Source organism: Schistocerca gregaria, chromosome 8, assembly GCF_023897955.1.
Source record: "Schistocerca gregaria isolate iqSchGreg1 chromosome 8, iqSchGreg1.2, whole genome shotgun sequence".
NCBI lineage: Eukaryota > Metazoa > Arthropoda > Insecta > Orthoptera > Acrididae > Schistocerca > Schistocerca gregaria.
The window spans coordinates 169,886,618-169,909,388 of record NC_064927.1 but is presented as its reverse complement, the minus strand read 5'-3'; the positions used below and the strand labels follow the sequence as shown (position 1 = coordinate 169,909,388).

General features: G+C 44.7%; 1 protein-coding gene across 3 annotated transcripts in view; it reads right to left on the bottom strand.

The window, feature by feature from the left end:
* The window catches only part of LOC126284866 (E3 ubiquitin-protein ligase FANCL-like), a 215,556-nt gene that overhangs the window by 122,849 nt on the left and 69,936 nt on the right, over window positions 1-22,771 (bottom strand). For 2 of the 3 annotated variants that reach the window (XM_049984103.1, XM_049984102.1), the window contains exon 9: window positions 4,769-4,826. In XM_049984103.1, the coding sequence (XP_049840060.1) occupies window positions 4,800-4,826 (27 nt within the window). In that variant the 3' untranslated portion in view covers window positions 4,769-4,799. Of the gene's footprint in view, window positions 1-4,324; window positions 4,876-22,771 lie in introns of those variants that run through there. The other variant, XM_049984104.1, reaches the window with a different exon arrangement.

Below are 22,771 nucleotides of genomic sequence, written 5' to 3'. Positions count from 1 at the left end.
CCGTATGAAATCATGATAGCGTGCTCCATTGAGCGTAGGTGGAAGAGCATGGGGCCCAATCAAGACATCACCAACAATTCCTGCCCAAACGTTCACAGAAAATCTGTGTTGATGACGAGATTGCACAATTGCGTGCAGATTCTCTTTAGCCCACACATGTTGATTGTGAAAATTTACAATTTGATCACATTGGAATGAAGCCTCATCTTTAAAGAGAACATTTGCACTGAAATGAGGATTGACACATTGTTGGATGAACCATTGGCAGAAGTGTACCCGTGGAAGCCAATCAGCTGCTGATAGTGCCTGCACACGCTGTACATGGTACGGAAACAACTGGTTCTCTCGTAGCACTCTCCATACAGTGACGTGGTTAACGTTACCTTGTACAGCAGCAACTTCTCTGAAACTTACATTAGCGTTATCGTCAACTGCACGAAGAATTGCCTCGTCCATTGCACGTGTCCTCGTCGTTCTAGGTCTTCCCCAGTCGTGATTCATAGGCTGGAATGTTCCGTGCTCCCTAAGACGCCGATCAATTGCTTCGAACATCTTCCTGTCGGGACACCTTTTTTATGGAAATCTGTCTCGATACAAACGTACCGCGCCACGGCTATTGCCCCGTGCCAATCCACACATCGAATGGGCATCTGCCAACTCCGCATTTGTAAACATTGCACTGACTGCAAAACCACATTCGTGACGAGCACTAACTTGTTGATGCTACGTACTGATATGCTTGATGCTAATACTGTAGAGCAATGAGTCGCATGTCAACACAGGCACCGAAGTCAACATTACCTTCCTTCAATTGGGCCAACTGGTGGTGAATCGAGGAAGTACAGTACATACTGACAAAACTAAAATGAGCTCTAACATGGAAATTAAGCATTTCCGCACACATGTCCACAGAACATCTTTTCTTTATTTTGTGTGTGAGGAATGTTTCCTGGAAGTTTGGCCATACCTTTTTGTAACACCTTGTATATATTGAGTGGCCAATGCCAGAATACCCAGACTAATGAACAGGAGTTGACAAGAGGTTCGCGAACTTACACCACTTATAGCCCGAACTGCCCATTTCTGAGCCAAAAATATCCTTTGAGAATTGGAATAGTTACCCCATATTACACAGTTTTTTTAACCTTACTTAGAAATGGTACACTGCTACACACAACTTAAAGGAGATTGCTCAGAAAGATCTGTATTTTGTGAAAACTTGGAGGGATATTTGTAGCATTTTTGCTGTGATTAGAAATGTGATCCCAACATTTATCTGACCTTCATGGTGTAATACTCACAGTGGAAATCTCATTTCTGAATAAAATAAATGAGACAACAGATATCCATACTGAGACTGTCAAAAGAGTGTGATGAGACATCAGTGTAATGAAAGGAATATCCTCCTCGTACTGTAACATCAAAAGTGGAGCACCCACAACGCTCAATGAAATATTTATAAAAGGCTTTGGAGGGCATATAACAAGGCTTTGGAGTGCATAAAATATGGAGAAAGGTTAGGATTTAATGTTCCATTGACACTCAAGTCATTAGAGATGAAACACAGTTTTCATCTCTTTTCAAAGAAACCTATAATTTGTGATTTGGCTACCAGGGATGTGAACAGCCATCCTCCTAAAGGTGTGTTTGGTACTGCACCCTCTTGCTCAGTCCAAGTGCATGCAATATAAAAACAAATACTGTGCTGAAACTTTTCTTATTTATCAAACGTTTATGAGCTGAATTACACAATCTTATAATACTGGCACATCCCCAATTATGAACCTCTTAATTTGTTCATAAAATTCCTTAAAGAGTAAATGAAACATGAAAGTACCTCATAAAACATTATTATGCGGATTTTACAACAATATGGAAGCAAGAAAAATTACAGAAAAAAGTCTGACACAAAGATATTTAATTTTTTTAGGTAACTGAGAGTAACTGTTATGGAAATCTCATAGGCACACAGAGTTTTGGAATTGATATGAGAGTAATTCAGACTGAGATAACAGATAACCTGCCATTGATTATACGCATGGTTATTAAACATCTATATATTGCCTGGGCAATAGTCCCTTTCAGGACACAGTAAGGCCACTGACCAACAACTAGGTTATATATTACAACAAAAAGTGGGCTTTTCTTCAAGTATAGTTGCATAAGCATTAAATACAAAATTTTTAATTGTATGTTTTTTAAAGTGTTTTAGGGTGGACTGTTTCCATTGTCATTTCACTCAAATTGTTTTTAACTGAATCACTTTCATCATCAAAATCATTTTCACTCTCAGTTTTGCTTAGACAGTCCTGTAACAATCCTCTAAAGCTCTGTGATCTCTTCCTCAGAAAGCATTATGCATGAAGAACTAGCCAGATTAACCTACTAACTTGAACATTATAATTACAATCTTTCTCTCAACACAACTTCTGCAGTTCAACACAGTTAATACAGGATTCCCTAGACGATAGTACTGTGCAGCATTGATGCCAAGATTAGATTAGATCAGTCAGTTTTGAAAATGGAGTACGTGGGGATAACGAAAAATCATATTGAATGAGACTTAGCATTACAGTGGAAAGCAAAATTCACAATGTCGAGTACCACTCTCCATTGGAGTGGAAAGCATTAATATTATCTGTCAGGTCATCAACATACAACAAGAAAACCAACAGCCCAGCACACTACCTTCAGAACACATGAAGTTTCTTCTATGTCTGTTGATGACTCTCGGTCCAAGATAACATGCTGCATACTGCATAACAAGATCTCCTCAAACCGATCACAAATTTTGCTTGACACCCCCTACAACCATACTTTTGTTAATAATCACTGATATGGAAATGAGCCAAGAAATAGTGCATTTACCTGATGGTCTTAATTCACAAGAGAAAAGTACAAGATGACATGTTTTCGGAATCCACACTTTTTGGCATGGAGGTAGTAATTGTGTTAGAGACACCTCATTGTTTGAGCTCACAGTATGTTCTAAAAGTCTACAACAGGTGTATAGTCAATGGGTTTGGCTATTACGTTTTTGTGGATCACTTCTGCTACACTTCTTGTGGACCGATGACCCCCTTGCTACTGGGCACAGTTTCTTGTTCGAGTGATACACAGGACATTATGATTAAAAGAGAACTAACTCAGTTGCAAATTCTTAGTCTGACAGGAATTCACTCTCAGTGACAGCAGATGGTTCTCAAAGCCAGTGACATAAACATTTGTTATCATTCGTTTTTACATTGGTGTGAGAATTACTGTTTGTACATAAACATTTGAAAACAGAGTTCAGCATTTCTGTTTCTGCTTTTCTCCCCTCATTTTCAGTTCCTGTGTATTATATGAGTGTGTGGACATTAACATCGGTGCCTCTGACAGCCTCAGATGACCAGAGTATTGCATGGTTTTGTGAGAGGTCTTTCAGTAAGGTTCTGCTAAAGTAGTCATCAAAAGCCTCATGTACTGTCATTTTTGTAGGAACATGTCTTTCCTTTAGTCTACACCCTATTCAGTGTTTTACACCTTATATATAGTAGCCACTGTTTCTTTAGAAGTTTCTCTACAGAAAACATATAAAATGGAGGGCTCCTCCCTTAAGGAAATGTTCTGCTAGGTCCACATCTATCCAGTGCTTGGCCAAATATTTACGCTTGTGCTACATTTCCTATACATGCCCCTGTGCAGGACAATACATTTCAATCCTCTTTGAAATAGAACATTATTTTCTTGTTATCTAGTTTAATAAATACGTAAATCTTCCTATACATTTTAGTTGCCCTTTGTACTACTGGGTTTCTATTCATCCAGTCAAAAATGACTGACCATCCTGGCATACTATGTGTTGATCAGATGAAAGAATCACTGGTAGGGACATCAAATGCTTATTGCTAGGAATATTCAGTGTTAATTGCTATTGATTTTCATTGGCGAATCTAGTAGAAGCTGCCATTGTGATACAGTGCTGCATATGTATCAGTCTGTGGCACCTAAGACCTGGTGATACTTGCTGTTGGCTCCACACTGATGTTTATAGTGCACAGTGAGGCAGCTCAACAAGCATGTAGGCTTGTTCATCTGTAATAACTGCAACGAAGATGGCAAGACCCTGTAGCCCTCCAAGTAATTCATGTCAGTTGGTTGCTTTGCTGTCTCAAAAACCTCCCTGATTTTTCTCATAACAATAAGTGGCTGCCTGGGCTGTTTAAATGCAGTTGACCTTTGATTTAGATCTTGTCCCTTGTCCCCACAGCTTTCTTTGTGGTACCCACACTTTATCCATTTGCCCTGAAAATGGTTTGTAGCTTGCAAAGTTTGCCTGCGAGGATGGTAATATGTCTGACTTGATGTGCTCTCGTGGTTAGTGTATAACTCCCAGGGTTGTTTTGCTTTTGGATCATGATGGGACTTGGCATTAAAATATATGTTATCTGACTCTCAGACATCATAATGTATTTAAGGAAATGTTAATCTTAGATTGTCTTTTGGGATTTAGATTCTATAAAATTATATTAATAAGGCACTGAACCAACACCAGTTAGGTTTTCATGTATGTGTTAATAAACATGCAAGTTATAGTGTAACTGAATAGTGAGAACACAAATTAATGAAAAACTTTTAAAAAAGCAGATTTTTTACTGTCAATCACTGGCACAATATTGGGCATTTAAGATCTAATCGCTTGTCTGACATACTCTCATGTTATAAAATTGTGTCATTTTTGGACTATGATGTATTGCAAGCAGTACAAAAGTAATATGTTGATCACCTTTGTCAACTGCTGGACTGATGGCTTCACTTCAACCAGGGATTGGGCACGATATTGCCTGAAACAATTGAAATCAAATTTAATTTGATAAAGACATCATAATTTATCTCTCATACCTCAACATGAAGAAAATTGCATTGATTATTGTTGTTGTTGTTATCAATCAGAAGACGGGTTTGATGGAATGTATTCTGGTTTCTGCACAAGTTGTAGATATTCTTTTACGATAATTTCACAATTCCAAACAGTGTATTTCAGTCAATATTCATTAAAACTTTTTCTAAATCTAAAATACTGTAATGTGGCTTTCTTCAACCTATTTTTTAAAATAAATCATATGATCAGTAGAGTGTCTCATCTTCTTATATATCTCTAAAATCTAAACTTATCTTATCCAGGATGGCTTCTACAAGCCATGCTATCCTTTTGTAGATAATTCCTGTTATCATTTTACAACTACGACTCACTAAAATGATGGTTTAGTAATACAGTAGTTGGTACCTGTCTGTCTTGATGTTAATATTATCAGATTCTGCTTGAAGTCTGAGGGTATTTTAGCAGTATAACACATATTTTAAGTTAATATGAAATATGCCAAAATACTACAAGCAGTGTCAATATCAAGGGAAGTGAATAAATGAGGCTAACTTAATAAACAGTTCAGAAGAATCTCATAAACGTAAATCTCAGATTTTTCAACATAAAACCTTGTCCATAAGAGTTATTTCAATAGCTCACAACTGAGGAAGCTGGTGATCTTTTGTACTGTCTGTGGATAGTATTAAGACTACTACACACGGGGAGGATGTGTGGGAAGAACACTATAAATATCAAGGAATATAGGACCACAGTTATGCTTGACTGAATATGAGATGGAAAATATGCAGTCCAAAGACTGCATTAAGTACATACATAAATCTGTAAGAAATAGGCAAGTACAAATTCTTTGGCATAAAGAATTTTCATGTTTCATAAATATGGTAATGGATCCTTGCAACAATAATTTGTAACTATACTTCAGGGCTGCAGCTATGAATGTGTGTATTTTGCAACTGCATGGCACAGAGCTAGTTGTTGCAGACTAAACATTTTCAATATTAAACTGATCATAACTCAAATATTAAATAAAAATCCCTAACTGTCTCACAATTGAACTTTTCTTTTCCTCTCTTTGTGTCAGCAGCTTTCACACATTTTAGGTGTCCCCCCCCCCCCCCCCCCTGCTGCTGCTGTTTAACAGAAAGTCAGATACGATGCAACATGCAAATTACAGGGAAAGTTCCCACCTGTGCAGTTCAGAAGAGCTGATTGTGGGAAGGATCCATATGACACAGGATGCGAAGCAGTTATTGAAATGAAGGATATCATGTTTGGCAGCATGTTCAGCAACAGGGTGGTCCACTTGTTTCTTGGACACAGTTTGTCGGTGACCATTCATGTGGACAGACAGTTTGTTGGTTGTCACGCCTACATAGAATGCAGCACATTGGTTGCTGGTTGGTTGGGTGTGGGATTGAAGGGACCAGACTGCTAAGATCATCGGTCCCTTGTTCCACGATAAAATCACACGAAATAAAAACTGTCAGTCGTTAAAAACGGAGAACTGAGACAAGGGACAACACAATACAAGAAAGACAGAAAAAGACCAGACAAACGGAACTAAAATCACACCGAGTGTGAAGGTGGTTGGCCGACCATGAAAATAAGGAAAAGCCAACCACCAAATGACATTAAAACCCACAGTTTAAAACCACAGGCCAAAGGCCCAAGTCAATACAGGAAATAAAAGGACAAACACTCAAATCATACGATAAAAACCCCCTGCCCGAATAAAACTCAACACGAGGTCCGCCATAGCAACGTCATCACATAAAAGGGGAGGGAGGGTATCAGGCAGCGCAAACGTCTGCCTGAGTCCTGTTAAAAGCGGGCAGTCCACCAAAATGTGGACCACCGTCAGAGCTGCCCCGCAGCGACATAGCGGTGGGTCCTCCCGGCGCAACAAACGGCCGTGCGTCAGCCACGTGTGGCCAACGCGCAGCCGGCAGAGGACGACAGAGTCCTTCCGAGAGGCCCGCATGGAGGAGCGCCACACACCGGTCGTCTCCTTCACCGCCCGAAGTTTGTTGGGCGTGGGCAGGGTGCGCCACTCGTCACCCCAGGCACCAAGCACTTTCTGGCGCAAAAGCGACAGGAGATCACACTCCATAACGCCGAGTTCCAGAGCCGGTGAACTCACTGCCTGTTTAGCCAGCGTGTCAACCCGCTCATTGCCCGGGATGCCGACATGACCTGGGGTCCAAACAAAGACCACGGAGCGGCCGCAACGGGCAAGAGCATGGAGCGACTCGTGGATGGCCATCACCAGACGGGAACGAGGAAAGCGCTGGTTAAGAGCTCGTAAACCACTCAGGGAGTCACTACAGATGACAAAGGACTCACCTGAGCGGGAGCGGATATACTCTAGGGCGTGATAGATGGCAACCAACTCGGCAGTGTATACACTGTTCCCGGGTGCCAGCGACCATTACTCACAATGATCCTCTAGAGTAAGAGTGTAACCAGTGCGACCAGAGACCATCGAACCGTCAGTATAGGCCACGGCAGATCCGGGAAACTCGGCAAGGAGAGAAACAAAGCGGCGGCGGAGGGCCGGAGGAGGGACCGAGTCTTTCGGACCCTGTGCCAAATCCAGCCGAATGCATGGTCGGCGCACACACCAAGGGGGCAGACGGAGATTGGCCCGGAAAACAGGCGGGAGAGGAAAAAACTCAATCCCACACAGCAGAGCCCAGATGCGAACCGCGATCGTACACCCTGACCGGGGCCGCCTGTCTGGAAGATGGACGATCGAGTGCAGGAACAGGAGACGGTAGTTGGGATGCCCTGGCAAACTACAAACGTGGGCAGCATAAGCGGCCAGAAGTCGGTCACGCCGGATCCGCAATGGAGGAACACCAGCCTCCACAAGTAAGCTGTCAACAGGGCTTGTCCGAAATGCTCCTGTGGCGAGTCGGATCCCACAGTGATGGATGGGATCCAGCAATTGCAATGCTGATGGCGATGCCGAACCGTAAGCCACACACCCATAATCAAGGCAGGACTGGATCAGTGCTTGATACAGCCGGAGAAGGGTGGACCGATCGGCACCCCATCCGGTGTGGCTAAGGCAACGGAGAGCGTTTAAATGCCGCCAGCATGTTTGTTTAAGCTGCCTAATATGAGGCAGCCAAGTCAACCGGGCATCAAATACCAGTCTCTACCACAGCAAGTGGTTCACCGTCAAGGTAAAGGCGTGGCTCAGGGTGAACCGTGCGACGCCGGCAGAAATGCATAACGCAGGTCTTAGTGGCCGAAAACTGGAAGCCGTGTGCTACAGCCCACGACTGCGCCTTGCGGATAGAGCCCTGCAGCTGGCGCTCAGCAACTGCAATGCCAGCGGAGCTGTAGTAGAGGCAGAAGTCGTCTGCATACAACGAAGCTGCGACGGACGATCCCACCGCCTCAGCGAGCCCATTGATCGCAATTAAAGAAAGGGAGACACTGAGGACAGACCCCTGTGGGACCCCGTTCTCCTGGACCCGGGAGGAACTATGGGACGCAGCAACTTGCACGCGGAAGGAACGATACGACAGAAAATTCTGAATAAAAATCGGGAGCGGGCCCCTAAGACCCCACCCATGAAGTGTGGCCAGGATGTGATATCGCCAAGTCGTATCGTACGCCTTCTGCATGTCGAAGAAGACAGCAACCAGATGTTGGCGGCGTGCAAAGGCTGTACGGACGGCAGATTCTAGGGAGACCAGATTACCGACGGCAGAGCGGCCTTTATGGAACCCACCCTGAGACGGAGCCAGAAGGCCTCGAGACTCGAGGAGCCAACTCAACCTCCGGCTCACCATACGTTCTAGCAACTTGCAAAGAACGTTGGTGAGGCTTATGGGGCGGTAGCTGTCCACCTCCAGCGGGTTCTTGCCAGGTTTCAACACGGGGAGGACGATGTTTTCTCGCCATTGAGACGGGAACACACCCTCAACCCAGATGCGGTTGAAAACATCTAGGAGGTGTCGCTGGCAAGTCACAGAGAGGTGTTTCAGCATCTGGCTGTGGATGCGGTCTGGCCCAGGAGCCGTATCAGGGCAAGCAGATAGTGCACTCTGGAATTCCCAGTCGCTGAAAGGAGCATTGTACGACTCCACATGACGCGTGTGAAAGGAAAGCCTCCAACTTTCCAACCGCTCTTTCCGGGAGCGGAAGGCCAGTGGGTAATTCGTAGATGCGGAACACTGAGCAAAATGCGCTGCTAACCGGTCCGCAATCGTGTTGGAGTCAGGACACACCACTCCATTCAGCGAAAGCCCAGGGACAGAGACAGGTGGCCGATAGCCATGGAGTCGCCTAATCTTAGTCCAAACCTGCGATGCAGAGGTACGGACGCCAGTGGTGGAAACATACCGTTCCCAGCACTCCTGCTTCCGTTGGCGAATAAGGCGTCGGGCACGGGCACGGAGCTGTTTAAAAACGATGAGGTTCTCCAAGGACGGGTGCCGCTTATGGCGTTGAAGAGCCCGCCGGCGATCTCTAATCGCCTCTGCGATCTCGGGCGCCCACCAAGGCACAGTCCTCCGCCGAGGGGACCCGGATGAACACGGAATCGCAGATGCCGCCGCAGAAACGATGCCGGTGGTGACCGACTGAACCACCGCATCAATGGTGTCATGGGAAGGAGGTGCGATAGTGGCGAGAGAGGAGAACAAGCCCCAATCAGCCTTATTCAGAGCCCATCTGGAGGGGCGTTCAGAAGAGTTACGCTGTGGTAGTGACAGAAAGATGGGGAAATGGTCACTACCACATAAGTCGTCATGGACACTCCAGTGGATGGATGGTGAAAGTCCGGGGCTGCAGATAGAAAGGTCGATGGCCGAAAATGTGCCATGGACTACGCTGAAATGTGTCGGCTCTCCCGTGTTTAAGAGGCAGAGGTCAAGCTGCGAGAGAAGAGTCTCGACATCTCTACCCCGGCCAGTAATCGCGGCGCTACCCCACAGGAAGTTATGGGCGTTAAAGTCGCCCAGTAACACAAAAGGAGGAGGCAGTTGTGCTATCAATGCAGCCAACACATGACGCGAGACATCACCATCTGGCGGAAGATACAAACTGCAGACAGTAATAGGCTGAGGCGTCGACATCCTTACAGCGACAGCCTCTAAAGGTGTGTGAAGAGGTACACATTCGCTGTAGACAGAGTTAAGGATGTAGACGCAGACTCCACCAGATACCCTCTCATAAGCTGCCCGGTTCTTGTAATAACCCCGATACCCACGTAGGGCAGGGGTCCGCATTGCCGGAAACCAAGTTTCCTGTAGGGCAATGCAGAGGAAAGGGTGACTGCTGATGAGATGGCGAAGCTCAGCAAGGTGGTGGAAAAAAGCGCTGCAGTTCCACTGGAGTATCGCTTTGTCCATGTCCGAAAAAGGCGTGAAGGGACCGAGGAGGCAGATCATGCCACTGGGTCACCTGCTGCCACCGATGGAGGACCAGTACAATCTGCTTCCATGGTGTCTGAGGGTCCGGCGAGATCCAGGTCCTCAGCGGACGCCCGGATCTCCACCTTATCCTCGGACGCAGGGCCTGTAGGGAGCAGTGGGGTGGATGCCACCGCGTGTTCCTTGGCCTTAGAGGTCTTCTTCTTCGTCTTGTCTCTCTGGTCCTTGGGTTTCATTGGCTGGGAGGGCTCCAGCGAGTCAGTCTCCGGGACGGAGGAGGAGCGGGAAGCCCTGCGACCAGCCGCTGGTCTGCTTTTCTTCCATTAGCTGACGTCACCCTTCCCAGAGGCGGAAACCTGGGAAGGAAGGGACCCAAGGGACCCTTTCTGTGCTATTCGAGCCGGGGAAGTTTGAGGCTTCCCCAGCTTAGAAGTGGGGACTGATGTCCCCAATGGTTGGGGGGTTGCTGCTCCTGAGGCAGGTAGTGCAGGAGCAGCAGGGAGTGAAGTGCCCCCCACCATCAAGGGGGCAGGTGTAGCATTCCGGCTCTGAGAGGTGGCAGTCTGAGGGAGAGCTAATGGGGCCATAACAGTAGTAGCCGCAGCGTAAGAGGCAGTCATTCGAACAGGATGGAGGCGTTCGAACTTCTGCCTGGCCTCAGTGTATGTCAGGCGGTCCAGTGTCTTATACTCCATGATTTTGCGCTCTTTCTGGAAGATCCTGCAGTCCGGCGAGCAAGGCGAGTGGTGCTCTCCGCAGTTTACACAGATGGGAGGCGGAGCACATGGAGTATTGGGATGTGATGGGCGTCCACAATCTCGACATGTGAGGCTGGAAGTACAGCAGGAAGACATATGCCCGAACTTCCAGCACTTAAAGCACCGCATCAGGGGAGGGATATATGGCTTGACGTCACAACGATAGACCATCACCTTGACCTTCTCAGGTAAAGTATCACCCTCGAAGGCCAAGATGAAGGCACCGGTGGCAACCTGCTTATCCCTTGGACCACGATGTACGCGCCGGACAAAGTGAACACCTCGCCGCTCTAAATTGGCGTGAAGCTCGACATCGGACTGCAATAGAAGGTCCCGATGGAATATTATGCCCTGGACCATATTAAGACTCTTATGGGGCGTGATTGTAACCGGAACATCCCCCAGATTGTTACAATCGAGTAACCGGCGGGACTGGGCGGAGGACGCCGATTTGATCAAAACCGAGTCCGAGCGCATTTTGGACAAGCCCTCCACCTCCCCGAACTTGTCCTCTAAGTGCTCGACGAAGAACTGAGGCTTCATGGATGTAAAGGATTCACCATCAGCTCTCGTACACACCAGGTAGCGGGGCGAGTATGTTTCGTTGGCATCCTTAGTCTTTCGTTCCTCCCATGGTGTAGCCAGGGAGGGGAACGATTTGGGGTCATATGTAGTTGCGTTGTATTGAGCCCTGGAACGCTTAGAGACTGCTGGCGGCTGGCCGCCAGCAAGAGATGATGTACCACGCTTCATTGCGGGTCATCCGCCCTGATGCCACCTACTCCGACCAAGGGCCCTCCCCACGGGTGCCACCCAGCCTCAGCAACGACCACCTGGCAGGATGGCCATTGCCGGGAGTCCCAATGCCCCAAGGAGATAGGCATCTACTCCTTGGCATACGTGGGGAGTTAACGGATCTGGCATCAGCAGAGCGATCCCTGTGTAGTCAGGGGGCTACAACCAACAGGGTACATGGCGGCCCCACCACAAAGGACTGGCTACCGTGCTGGATTTCAGGTGATGTAGTCCAATATCGTCATTGGCGCATAAAGCGACACAGCATAGCAGACTGCAATAAACTGCACCCAAGAACAAATCCACGTCCAAGAGATGGTATGTGAGCGGGACTGCTAAGCGATGACGACAAACCTGGCGAGAGATGGTAATGCATGATGGACACATCGCTCCTTGTAAGGCGCCCTTCCCCAATCGGCTCGCTCTTCGGAAAATTTAGAAGGATGGAGGTCAAACCCGTTAGGGGACCATCTCACAAGGCCAAAACGTTTGAGACTCCTTTTAGTCGCCTATTACGACAGGCAGGAATACTGTGGGCCTATTCTTACCCCCGAACCCACAGGGGGGGGGGGGGGCACATTGGTTGCAGCTAAGCTTGTACACCACATGACTGGTTTCACAGGTGGCCCTGCCTTTCGTGGGATAGGTGATATTATTGACCAGACTGGGGTAGGTGGCAGTGGGAGGATGTATGGTTTTCCATCTGGGTCTATTACAGGGTATGAGCCATGAGGTAAGGGATTGGGATCAGGGGATATGTAAGGATGGATGAGTATATTGCTGTGGGAGGGGTGGAAAGCATCATGGGCCGGACATTTCTCATTTCGGGGCACGACAAGAGATAATCAAAACTGTGGCAGAGAATGTAATTCAGTTGTTCGAGTCCTGGGTGGTACTGAATTACGAGTGGAATGTTCTTCTGTAACCAGATGGTGGGACATGGGGAGGTGGTGGAAGACTGGAAAAATAAGGCATGGGAGATTAGTTTTTGTACAAGGTCAAGAGGATAATTACAGTCAGTGAAGGCTTCAGTGAGACCCGGGGTATATTTTGAGAGGGACTGCTCATCACTGCAGATGTGATGACCATAGGTGGCTGGCCTATAAGGAAGGGACTTGTTGGTATGGAATGGGTGGCAGATGTCCAAGTGGAGGTATTGCTGGTGGTTAGCAAGTTTGATATGGACGGAGGTACTGATGTAGCCATCTTCAAGGTGGAGACCAACATCTAGGAAGGTGGCTTGCAGGGAGGAGTAGGACCAGGTGAAGCAAATGGGGGAGAAATTATTGAGGCTCTGGAGGAATATGGATAGGATGTCCTCAACTTTGATCCAGATAGCAAAGATGTCATCATTGAATATGAACCAGGTGAGGGGTTTAGGATTCTGGGTTTTTAGGAAGGATTCCTATAGATGGCACATGAATAGATTGGCATAGGATGGTGCCATGTGGGTGCCAATAGCTGTACCATGGATCTGTTTGTAAGTTATGCCTTCAAAGGAGAAGTAATTGTGGGTGAGGATATAATTGGTCATGGTCCCAAATTACTGGAACCTGTAACACACATTAAAACTTTTGTCCTGCTGGAACTTGAGCAACATGCACAACACCACATCAAAAAGCTCTCCATCCTGCTCACTTCCTGCTCCCACCTTGGAGTACCACCCCAAAAACAACTTCCAAACCTCTCGCATGCCCCCTCATGGCTAACAAACCCTGTCTTGCAGACCTACTACAATTACCCCACCCTCCAAAACTCCCTCTTACCATCACACAGAATCCAATACCTAAACAGACCCACAACACAGTAATGAACCTTTCCTCTAGAAGTCTTAGCCCCATAGAAATATCAGTCCTTTCCAAGGGCCTCATCTTTTGCCCCACTCCAAAATTCAATCATGCAGGGCTTGTTGAAGACCTTATCTCCTTCCCCAGGTCTCCACTGTGGAAACACTGTTTTGCCTCCAACACTTCCAATCAGACTCAATGAAAGACCAACATTGAGCCTTGCCTAACTCATTTCACTCTTCCATCCTACCATGATCCGTCTCCTCTGCCTAAAAACAACCACCTGTTAACTTTCCAGAATTTCTTAACCTCAAACCTTGCCTCACCATCATTCCTCAAATCCCTCAACATGCAGACCAACCTCACATTAGCAGTAATAAGTGCACTCCACCCTCTAAAACTGATCCTGAACTTATAATCCTACATGTGGACAAAGGCTCCACCACTGTTGTTCGGAACCACAAGGATTACCTGGCAGAAGGACAAGCCAGCTGTCAGATACTTCCACCTACAAACATTGCCACAGTGACCCCATTCCAGTAATCCAGCAGGATCTCCAGTCACTATTCAAATCCTTAGGCTCATCCCAGAACCTCACCCCGGAGCCCATCTCTCTACTCATTCCTACCACTCCCCACACTCGTACCTTCTACATACTTCCTAAAGTCCATAAAACTGACCACCCAGGACACCCCATTGTGGCTGGATATGGTGGCACCACTGACAGAATCTCTGCTCTCGCAGACCAACACCTTCAACCTATTACCTGGAACCTACCCTCCTATATAAAATATACCAACCATTTCCTCCACCAACTCTACACAGTTCCTGTCCCTTTACCACACGGAGCCCTGCTCTTCACTATTGATGCCACCTACCTGTACACTAACATTCCTAATGCCAATGGCCTCAGTGCTATCGAACACTACCTTTCCCAAAGCCTGGAAGACTCCAAATCAACAACCTCCTTCCTAGTCACCATGACCAACTATGTCCTCACCCACAATTACTTTCCTTTGAAGGTATTACTTACAAACTTGCTCCCCATCTTGCAGTGGTGTGCCGTAAGTCTCTAGAAGAGCGTAGTGTTCCAAAGGATTGGAAAAGGGCACAGGTCATCCCCGTTTTCAAGAAGGGACGTCGAACAGATGTGCAGAACTATAGACCTATATCTCTAATGTTGATCAATTGTAGAATTTTGGAACATGTATTATGTTCGAGTATAATGACTTTTCTGGAGTCTAGAAATCTACTCTGTAGGAATCAGCATGGGTTTCGAAAAAGACGGTAGTGCAAAACGCAGTTCGCGCTATTCGTCCACGAGACTCAGAGGGCCATAGACACGGGTTCACAGGTAGATGCCGTGTTTCTTGACTTCCGCAAGGTGTTCGATACAGTTCCCCACAGTCGTTTACTTAACAAAGTAAGAGCATATGGACTATCAGACCAATTGTGTGATTGGATTGAAGAGTTCCTAGATAACAGAATGCAGCATGTCATTCTCAATGGTGAGAAGTCTTCTGAAGTAAGAGTGATTTCAGGTGTGCTGCAGGGGAGTGTCGTAGGACCGTTGCTATTCACAATATACATAAATGACCTTGTGGATGACATTGGAAGTTCACTGAGGCTTTTTGCGGATGATGCTGTGATATATCGAGAGGTTGTAACATTGGAAAAGTGTACTGAAATGCAGGAGGATCTGCAGCGAATTGACGTATGGTGCAGGGAATGGCAATTGAATCTCAATGTAGACAAGTGTAATGTGCTGTGAATACATAGAAAGAAAGATCCCTTATCATTTAGCTACAATATAGCAGGTCAGCAACTGGAAGCAGTTAATTCCATAAATTATCTGGGAGTAAGCATTAGGAGTGATTTAAAATGGAATGATCATATAAAGTTGATCATTGGTAAAGCAGATACCAAACTGAGATTCATTGGAAGAATCCTAAGGAAATACAATCCAAAAACAAAGGAAGTAGGCTACAGTACGCTTGTTTGCCTACTGCTTGAATACTGCTCAGCAGTGTGGGATCCGTACCAGATAGGGTTGATAGAAGAGATAGAGAAGATCCAACGGAGAGCAGCGCGCTTCGTTACAGGATCATTTAGTAATCGTGAAAGTGTCACATCTGCAGTGATGAGCAGTCCCTCTCATAATATACCAAGGGTCTCCCTGAAGCTTTCACTGACAGTAATTATCCTCTTGACCTTGTACAAAAACAAATCTCCCATGCCTTATCATGTTTCCAGTCTCTCACCACCTCCCCACGTCCCACCATCTGACTACAGAGGAGCATTCCCCTCGTAATTCAGTACCACCCAGGACTCGAACAACTGAATTACATTCTCTGCCAGGGTTTCGATTACCTCTTGTTGTGCCCCAAAATGAGAAATGTCCTGCCCACGATCCTTCCTACCCCTCCCACAGCAATATACTCGTCCATCCTTACATAGCCCCTGTAATAGATCTAAATGGAAGACCTCTCCCATACATCCTCTAACACATATCTACTCCAGTTCAGTCACTAACATCAACTATCCCACGAAAGGCAGAGCTACCTGTGAAACCAGTCATGTAGTCTACAAGCTAAGCTGCAACCAATGTGCTGCATTGTATGTAGGCATGACAACCAACAAGCGATAAACTGTGGCCGAGAAACAAGTGGACCATCCTGTTGCTGAACATGCTACCACACATGATATTCTTTGTTTCAATGACTGCTTTACAGCCTGTGCCATATGGATCCTTCCCACCAACACCAGCTTTTCTGAATTGTAGAGGTGGGAACTTCCTCTGCAATATATCCTACGTTCTCGTAACCCTCCTGGCCTCAACCTTCATTGGTCACTGTCCTCATCCACACAGCCCCTCCCTGCTCCCATTCCAGCACTACACAGCCGTCATTCCAATTCCACCACCACATCCAGTCTTTTTATTTATTTATCTCCCTTCCTACTACTACCCCCCCCTCCCCCCCCCCCCCCCCCTGGCCAACCTTTCCCCTGCCCTCCGTTTAACCTGCTGCACTTCACTGTCCACCATCCCCACAATACAGTCCCTCCCCCTCCTCGTCCCAGCCTCCTCCTTACCCCCACCCAGTCACTGGTGCTGCTGCTCACAGTGTGGTTTCAGTTGCCTGAGACTGCAGTCGTGTGTGTTTCAGCAGCATGTGCAAATGGAATAAGGTAGTAGCTTATTGGTGAGGCATTGGCATCTTCGAGCCCTTTTATGCCACACTGAGGGCACACATTGTGCCTTGCCTCTCTCTATGCTTAACAGTCCCACCGTGCAATTGTACCTGGAGTGGGTAGAGGGCAACAAGAGTAAGGAAACAGAACAACAAGCCAGTTAGTTATAAGAGAGACTCTATGTGACTGATAAAATACTTATAAGAGGTTTTGTAATAACTTTATATTTAATGTGCAAGAAACCTTGATATGTATTTGGTATTACTTCTACTGAATTACAAGCCCTGTTTCCCTTCTTATGAGTACAGCACTTGGGGAGGTAACTTCAGAGGCCCTGCACATACAGAAAGAACTCACAGCTTTTTACTTTCATGCCACATAATAGCCATCCACACATCTCTTAAGTCAAACTGCTGCCTGATAAGTACACATCTGAATAAAATAATCTAACAAAAGTAGTAAAAATAAAGCAAAATGTTGTCACTGTAATTAAGTTGGTGAAAGAGTAACTATTGCACTGTAAAGAATTCTGTAGTACTCTGTATGCGAATGAAGGCACAGGGTGTATTTGGATCAAAGGTATAGGACAATTTCTAATCACTGTGGAATGAGATGCAAATCTGAACCACGGATGAGACGAACTAGATTAATGAAGAAAAAACAGAGATTTCTTTATAGTCATAAATAAGAAATTATGGAATAACATTATAAAAGATAGAAAGTTAATATTTTAGTATCCTGGCTGAACATTTCAGTCTCTGAGAGCATGCTACAAGCAATAAACATTCCTGATTCTGAAGGTGTACCTACACCACTGGTGGCACCAAAGTCATCGACAATGTGCAGGAACTCTAACCTGGAAAATCACTTCATTGCTACTTTCAATGCGGCACCAATGTCTGTGTCAATAAACAGTTCACATGTTTACTGATGGCCTCTACAGATGTTAGTCACTGTACATGCGCGCAATATTTCTTGTCATATATGTTTGAAATTTAATTATGTTCAGCTGAGAAAGCCAGAAAAGTGGTAACCAGTCAATGCGCTTTAGATACAGGAAATTTTTCTTCCCTTCATTTAGAGTCTCATTTTTCAGGTGTGGCTTAGATTCAAGTGTGGCTTAGATTCGAGTAAATATGGTACTCTCGGGCAATGGCATCACAACAACGGGAGGAGGCCAGCCTATCCCTGCTGGTGCTCTCATTCTCTAGCGCAAGAAGGATAGGAGCTTGCAGTTGTTTGTGACACCAGCACTTTATGGTATTCCACTCTTATTATATTAGTTGCACCCTGAATTGATTCAACTCCTTTGGAAGATCCTGTAGGCTTGCTAGTCTCCAAAATATGTAGCCTGCTGGGGTGTTATGTGGTGTCACCAAGCTTCCAGTTTCACAACCATCAGAAATTAAATGGGGACCTGAATTTAATTTGGGCAACTGACTTACAGGAGCCTGAATTGTTTAACTGCGATTTCACTTACTCACATATTCAGTGTTTTGTTATCTTTATTCCTCAAATTATTTATATTCCACCAAGCACTTTCATACTATATTTACGTCACTAGTCTAGGAAGACAATTATTTTTTACCTAAATGATTTCCAGTATACTGGATAATGAGATCTGGGCTTGAGTAATTCAACAGTAGGTTGATAGCAGAAGTCACTACAGCAGACAATCGTTATTTTGAAATCGTATAAAATAAAAATTCATTTAATGAGTACTAGCCGTTTGGCTCCTGCAGAAATACATCAAAAACTCTACTACTACACCAAATTCCCAATTATTCATACTGCACGCTGAAATTCAGTTCCCACATTACATATTCTGTATCTTATTCTTTATCTAAACTGAACAAGAATGCAAACGTTAAGAACTGCGCACTACGTTATTTTCAATTATGTATTGCACATATTTTTTTCTCAATAATGCACTACACTGTAATTTTGCAACAATAGACCGATTGTCTGCTCGCTGCCCACATGTCACTTACAAAGCCCAGAGCATAAGACACAAGGGCAGGGGGAAGAGAGAGGTTGGTCAACACATCACAAACAGCATGTGATATGCAACAGTCTCTGTTGGTTTGTGAACAGTAATTTTTTTTGCTCCCCCCCCCCCCCCTCTTTCACTCTGACATTTGTAAAATGCCGCTGAAACAAATGTCATAATGCTCTGGCACTAAAACAAAATGAGCAAATGCTACATATGGTTGACACTGAAGAGAAGACTAAAATACAGGTTGCAGAATGTTTTCTGTCACCGAAGTCTAGCTTCTTGTCAATAATAAGTTCAACCTCCCATGAAACATGGACCTTGCCGTTGGTGGGAAGGCTTGCATGCCTCAGCGATACAGATGGCCATACCATAGGTGCAACCACAACAGAGGGGTATCTGTTGATAGACCAAACGAACGTGTGTTTCCTGAAGACGGGCAGTAGCTTTTCAGTAGTTGCTGAGGCAACAGTCTGGATGATTGACTGATCTGGCCTTGTAACACTAACCAAAATGGCCTCACTGTGCTGGTACTGCGAACGGCTGAAAGCAAGGGGAAACTACAACAGTAATTTTTCTTGAGGGCATGCAGCTTTGCTGTATGGTTAAATGATAATGGTGTCATCTTGAGTAAACTATTTCAGAGGTAAAATAGTCCCCCATTTGGATCTCCGGGCGGGGACAACTAAAGAGGACGTCATTAACAGGAAAAAGAAAACTGGCCTTCTACGGATCGGAGCGTGGAATGTCAGATCCCTTAATCGGGCAGGTAGGTTAGAAAATTTAAAAAGGAAAATGGATAGGTTTAAGTTAGATATAGAGGGAATTAGTGAAGTTCGGTGGCAGGAGGAACAAAACTTTTGGTCATGTGAAAACAGCGTTATAAATACAAGATCAAATAGGGGTAATGCAGGAGTAGGTTTAATAATGAATAAAAAAAAGGAGTGTGGGTAAGCTACTACAAACAGCATAGTGAACGCATTATTGTCGCCAAAATAGACACGAGGCCCACGCCTACTACAGTAGTACAAGTTTATATGCCAACTAGATCTGCACATGATGATGAAATTGATGAAATGTATGATTAGATAAAAGAAATTATTCAGGTAGTGAAGGGAGATGAAAATTTAATAGTCATGGGTGACTGGAATTCGTCAGTAGGAAAAGTGAGAGAAGGAAACATAGTAGGTGAATATGGATTGGGGGTAAGAAATGAAAGAGGAAGCCGCCTGGTACAATTTTGCACAGAGCGTAACTTAATCATAGCTAACACTTGGTTCAAGAATCATGAAAGAAAGTTTTATACATGGAAGAATCCTGGAGATACTAGAAGGTATCAGATAGATTATATAATGGTAAGACAGAGATTTAGGAACCAGGTTTTAAATTGTAAAACATTTCCAGGGGGCAGATGTGAACTCTGACCACAATCTATTGGTTATGAATTTAAGGAGATGGGACCCAGATAAACTGACTAAACCAGAGGTTGTACAGAGTTTCAGGGAGAGCATAAGGAAACAATTGACAGGAATGGGGGAAAGAAGTACAGTAGAAGAAGAATAGGTAGCTCTGAGGGATGAAGTAGTGAAGGCACTAGAGGATAAAGTAGGTAAAAAGACGAGGGCCAGTAGAAATCCTTGGGTAACAGAAGAAATATTGAATTTAATTGCTGAAAGGTGAAAATATAAAATTGCAGTAAATGAAGCAGGGAAAAAGAAAAACGAACGTCTCAAAAATGAGATTGGCAGGAAGTGCAAAATGGCTAAGCACGGATGGCGAGAGGACAAATGTAAGGATGTAGAGGCTTATCTCACTAGGGGTAAGATAGATACTGCCTACAGGAAAATTAAAGAGACCTTTGGAGAAAAGATAACCACTTGTATAAATATCAAGAGCTTAGATGGAAACCCAGTTCTAAGCAAAGAAGGGAAAGCAGGAAGGCGGAAGGAGTATAAGGAGGGTCTATACAAGGGCGATGTAATTGAGGACAATATAATGGAAATGGAAGAGGATGTAGATGAAGATGAAATGGGAGATAAGGTACTGCATGAAGTGTTTGACAGCGCACTGAAATACCTGAGTCGAAACAAGGCCCCGGGAGTAAACAACATTCTATTAGAACTACTGACGTCCTTGTGAGATCCAGTCGTGCTACCATAATGGTGAGCAATATGTATGAGACAGGCGAAATACCCTCAGACTTCAAGAAGAATATAATTCCAATCCCAAAGAAAGCAGGTGTTGACAAATGTGAAAATTACCGAACTATCAGTTTAATAAGTCACAGCTGCAAAATACTAACACGAATTCTTCACAGAAAACTGGTAGAAGCCAACCTCGGGGGAGATCAGTTTGGATTCCTTAGAAATATTGGAACACGTGAGGCAATACTGACCTTACGACTTATCTTAGTAGAAAGATTAAGGAAAGGCAAACCTACATTTCTAGCATTTGTAGATTTAGAGAAAGCTTTTGACAACGTTGACTGGAATACCATTTTTCAAATTCTGAAGGTGGCGGGGGTAAAATATGGGGAGCGAAAACTATTTACAATTTGTACAGAAACCAGATGTTGAGGGGCACGAAAGGGAAGCAGTGGTTGTGAAGGGTGTGAGACAGGGTTGTCGCCTCTCCCCGATGTTATTCAATCTGTATATTGAGCAAGCAGGGAAGGAAACAAAACAAAAATTCGGAGTAGGTATTAAAATCCATGGAGAAGAAATTAAAACTTTGAGGTTAGCCGATGACATTGTAATTTGTCAGAGACAGCAAAGGACTTGGAAGAGCAGTTGAATGGAATGGACAGTGTCTTGATAGGATGCTATAAGATGAACATCAATAAAAGCAAAACAAGAATAATGGAATGTAGTCGAATTAAGTCGGGTGATGCTGAGGGAATTAGATTAGATACTTAAAGTAGTAAAGGAGTTTTGTTATTTGGGGAGCAAAATAACTGATGATGGTCGAAGTAGAGAAGACATAACATGTAATCTGGCAATGGCAAGGAAAGCGTTTCTGAAGAAGAGAAATTTCTTGACATCAAGTATAGATTTAAGTGTCAGGAACTCGTTCCTGAAAGTATTTGTATGGAGTGTAGCCGTGTATGGAAGTGAAACATGGGTGATAAATAGTTTGGACAAGAAGAGAACAGAAGCTTTCGAAATGTGGTGCTACAGAAGAATGCTGAAGATTAGATGGGTAGATCACATAACTAATGATGAAGTATTGAATAGAATTGGGCAGAAGAGAAGTTTGTGGCACAACTTGACAAAAAGAAGCGACCGATTGGTAGGACATGTTCTGAGGGATCACAAGTTTAGCATTGGAGGGCAGCGTGGAAGGTAAAAATCGTAGAGGGAGACTAAGAGATGAATACACTAAGCAGATTCACAAGGATGTAGGTTGCAGTAAGTACTGGGAGATGAAGAAGCTTGCACTGGATAGGGTAGCATGGAGAGCTTCATCAAACCAGTCTCAGGTCTGAAGACCACAACAACAACAACAACAACAAGTTCAAGGCAAAAAATACAGGCAAATCAGGTAAGCTGTTCATTTGGCAGCAATAGCAAGCATATAAGGACAGTCAAACATGAATTAGTGAGAATTTGCTGTTTTCATAGTTCCAACACATCTGCTCACAGTAAATTCCTTGTTTCAGTGCCATGGTTCAAGAAAAGGTTCATAAAATCACCCAGAAAAGGGTAACTTTTAGGTTTGTGCGTTCTGAGAACTGGATATGGTGCTTTCAGAAGTGGCATAAAATCTATACTCGATGTTAACAAATTTCTCTTCTTCAGAAACGCTTTCCTTGCCATTGCCAGTCTACATTTTATATCTGCTCTACTTTGACCATCATCAGTTATTTTGCTCCCCAAATAGCAAAACTCCTTTACTACTTTAAGTGTCTCATTTCCTACTCTAATTCCCTCAGCATCACCCAACTTAATTCGACTACATTCCATTATCCTCGTTTTGCTTTTGTTGATGTTCAT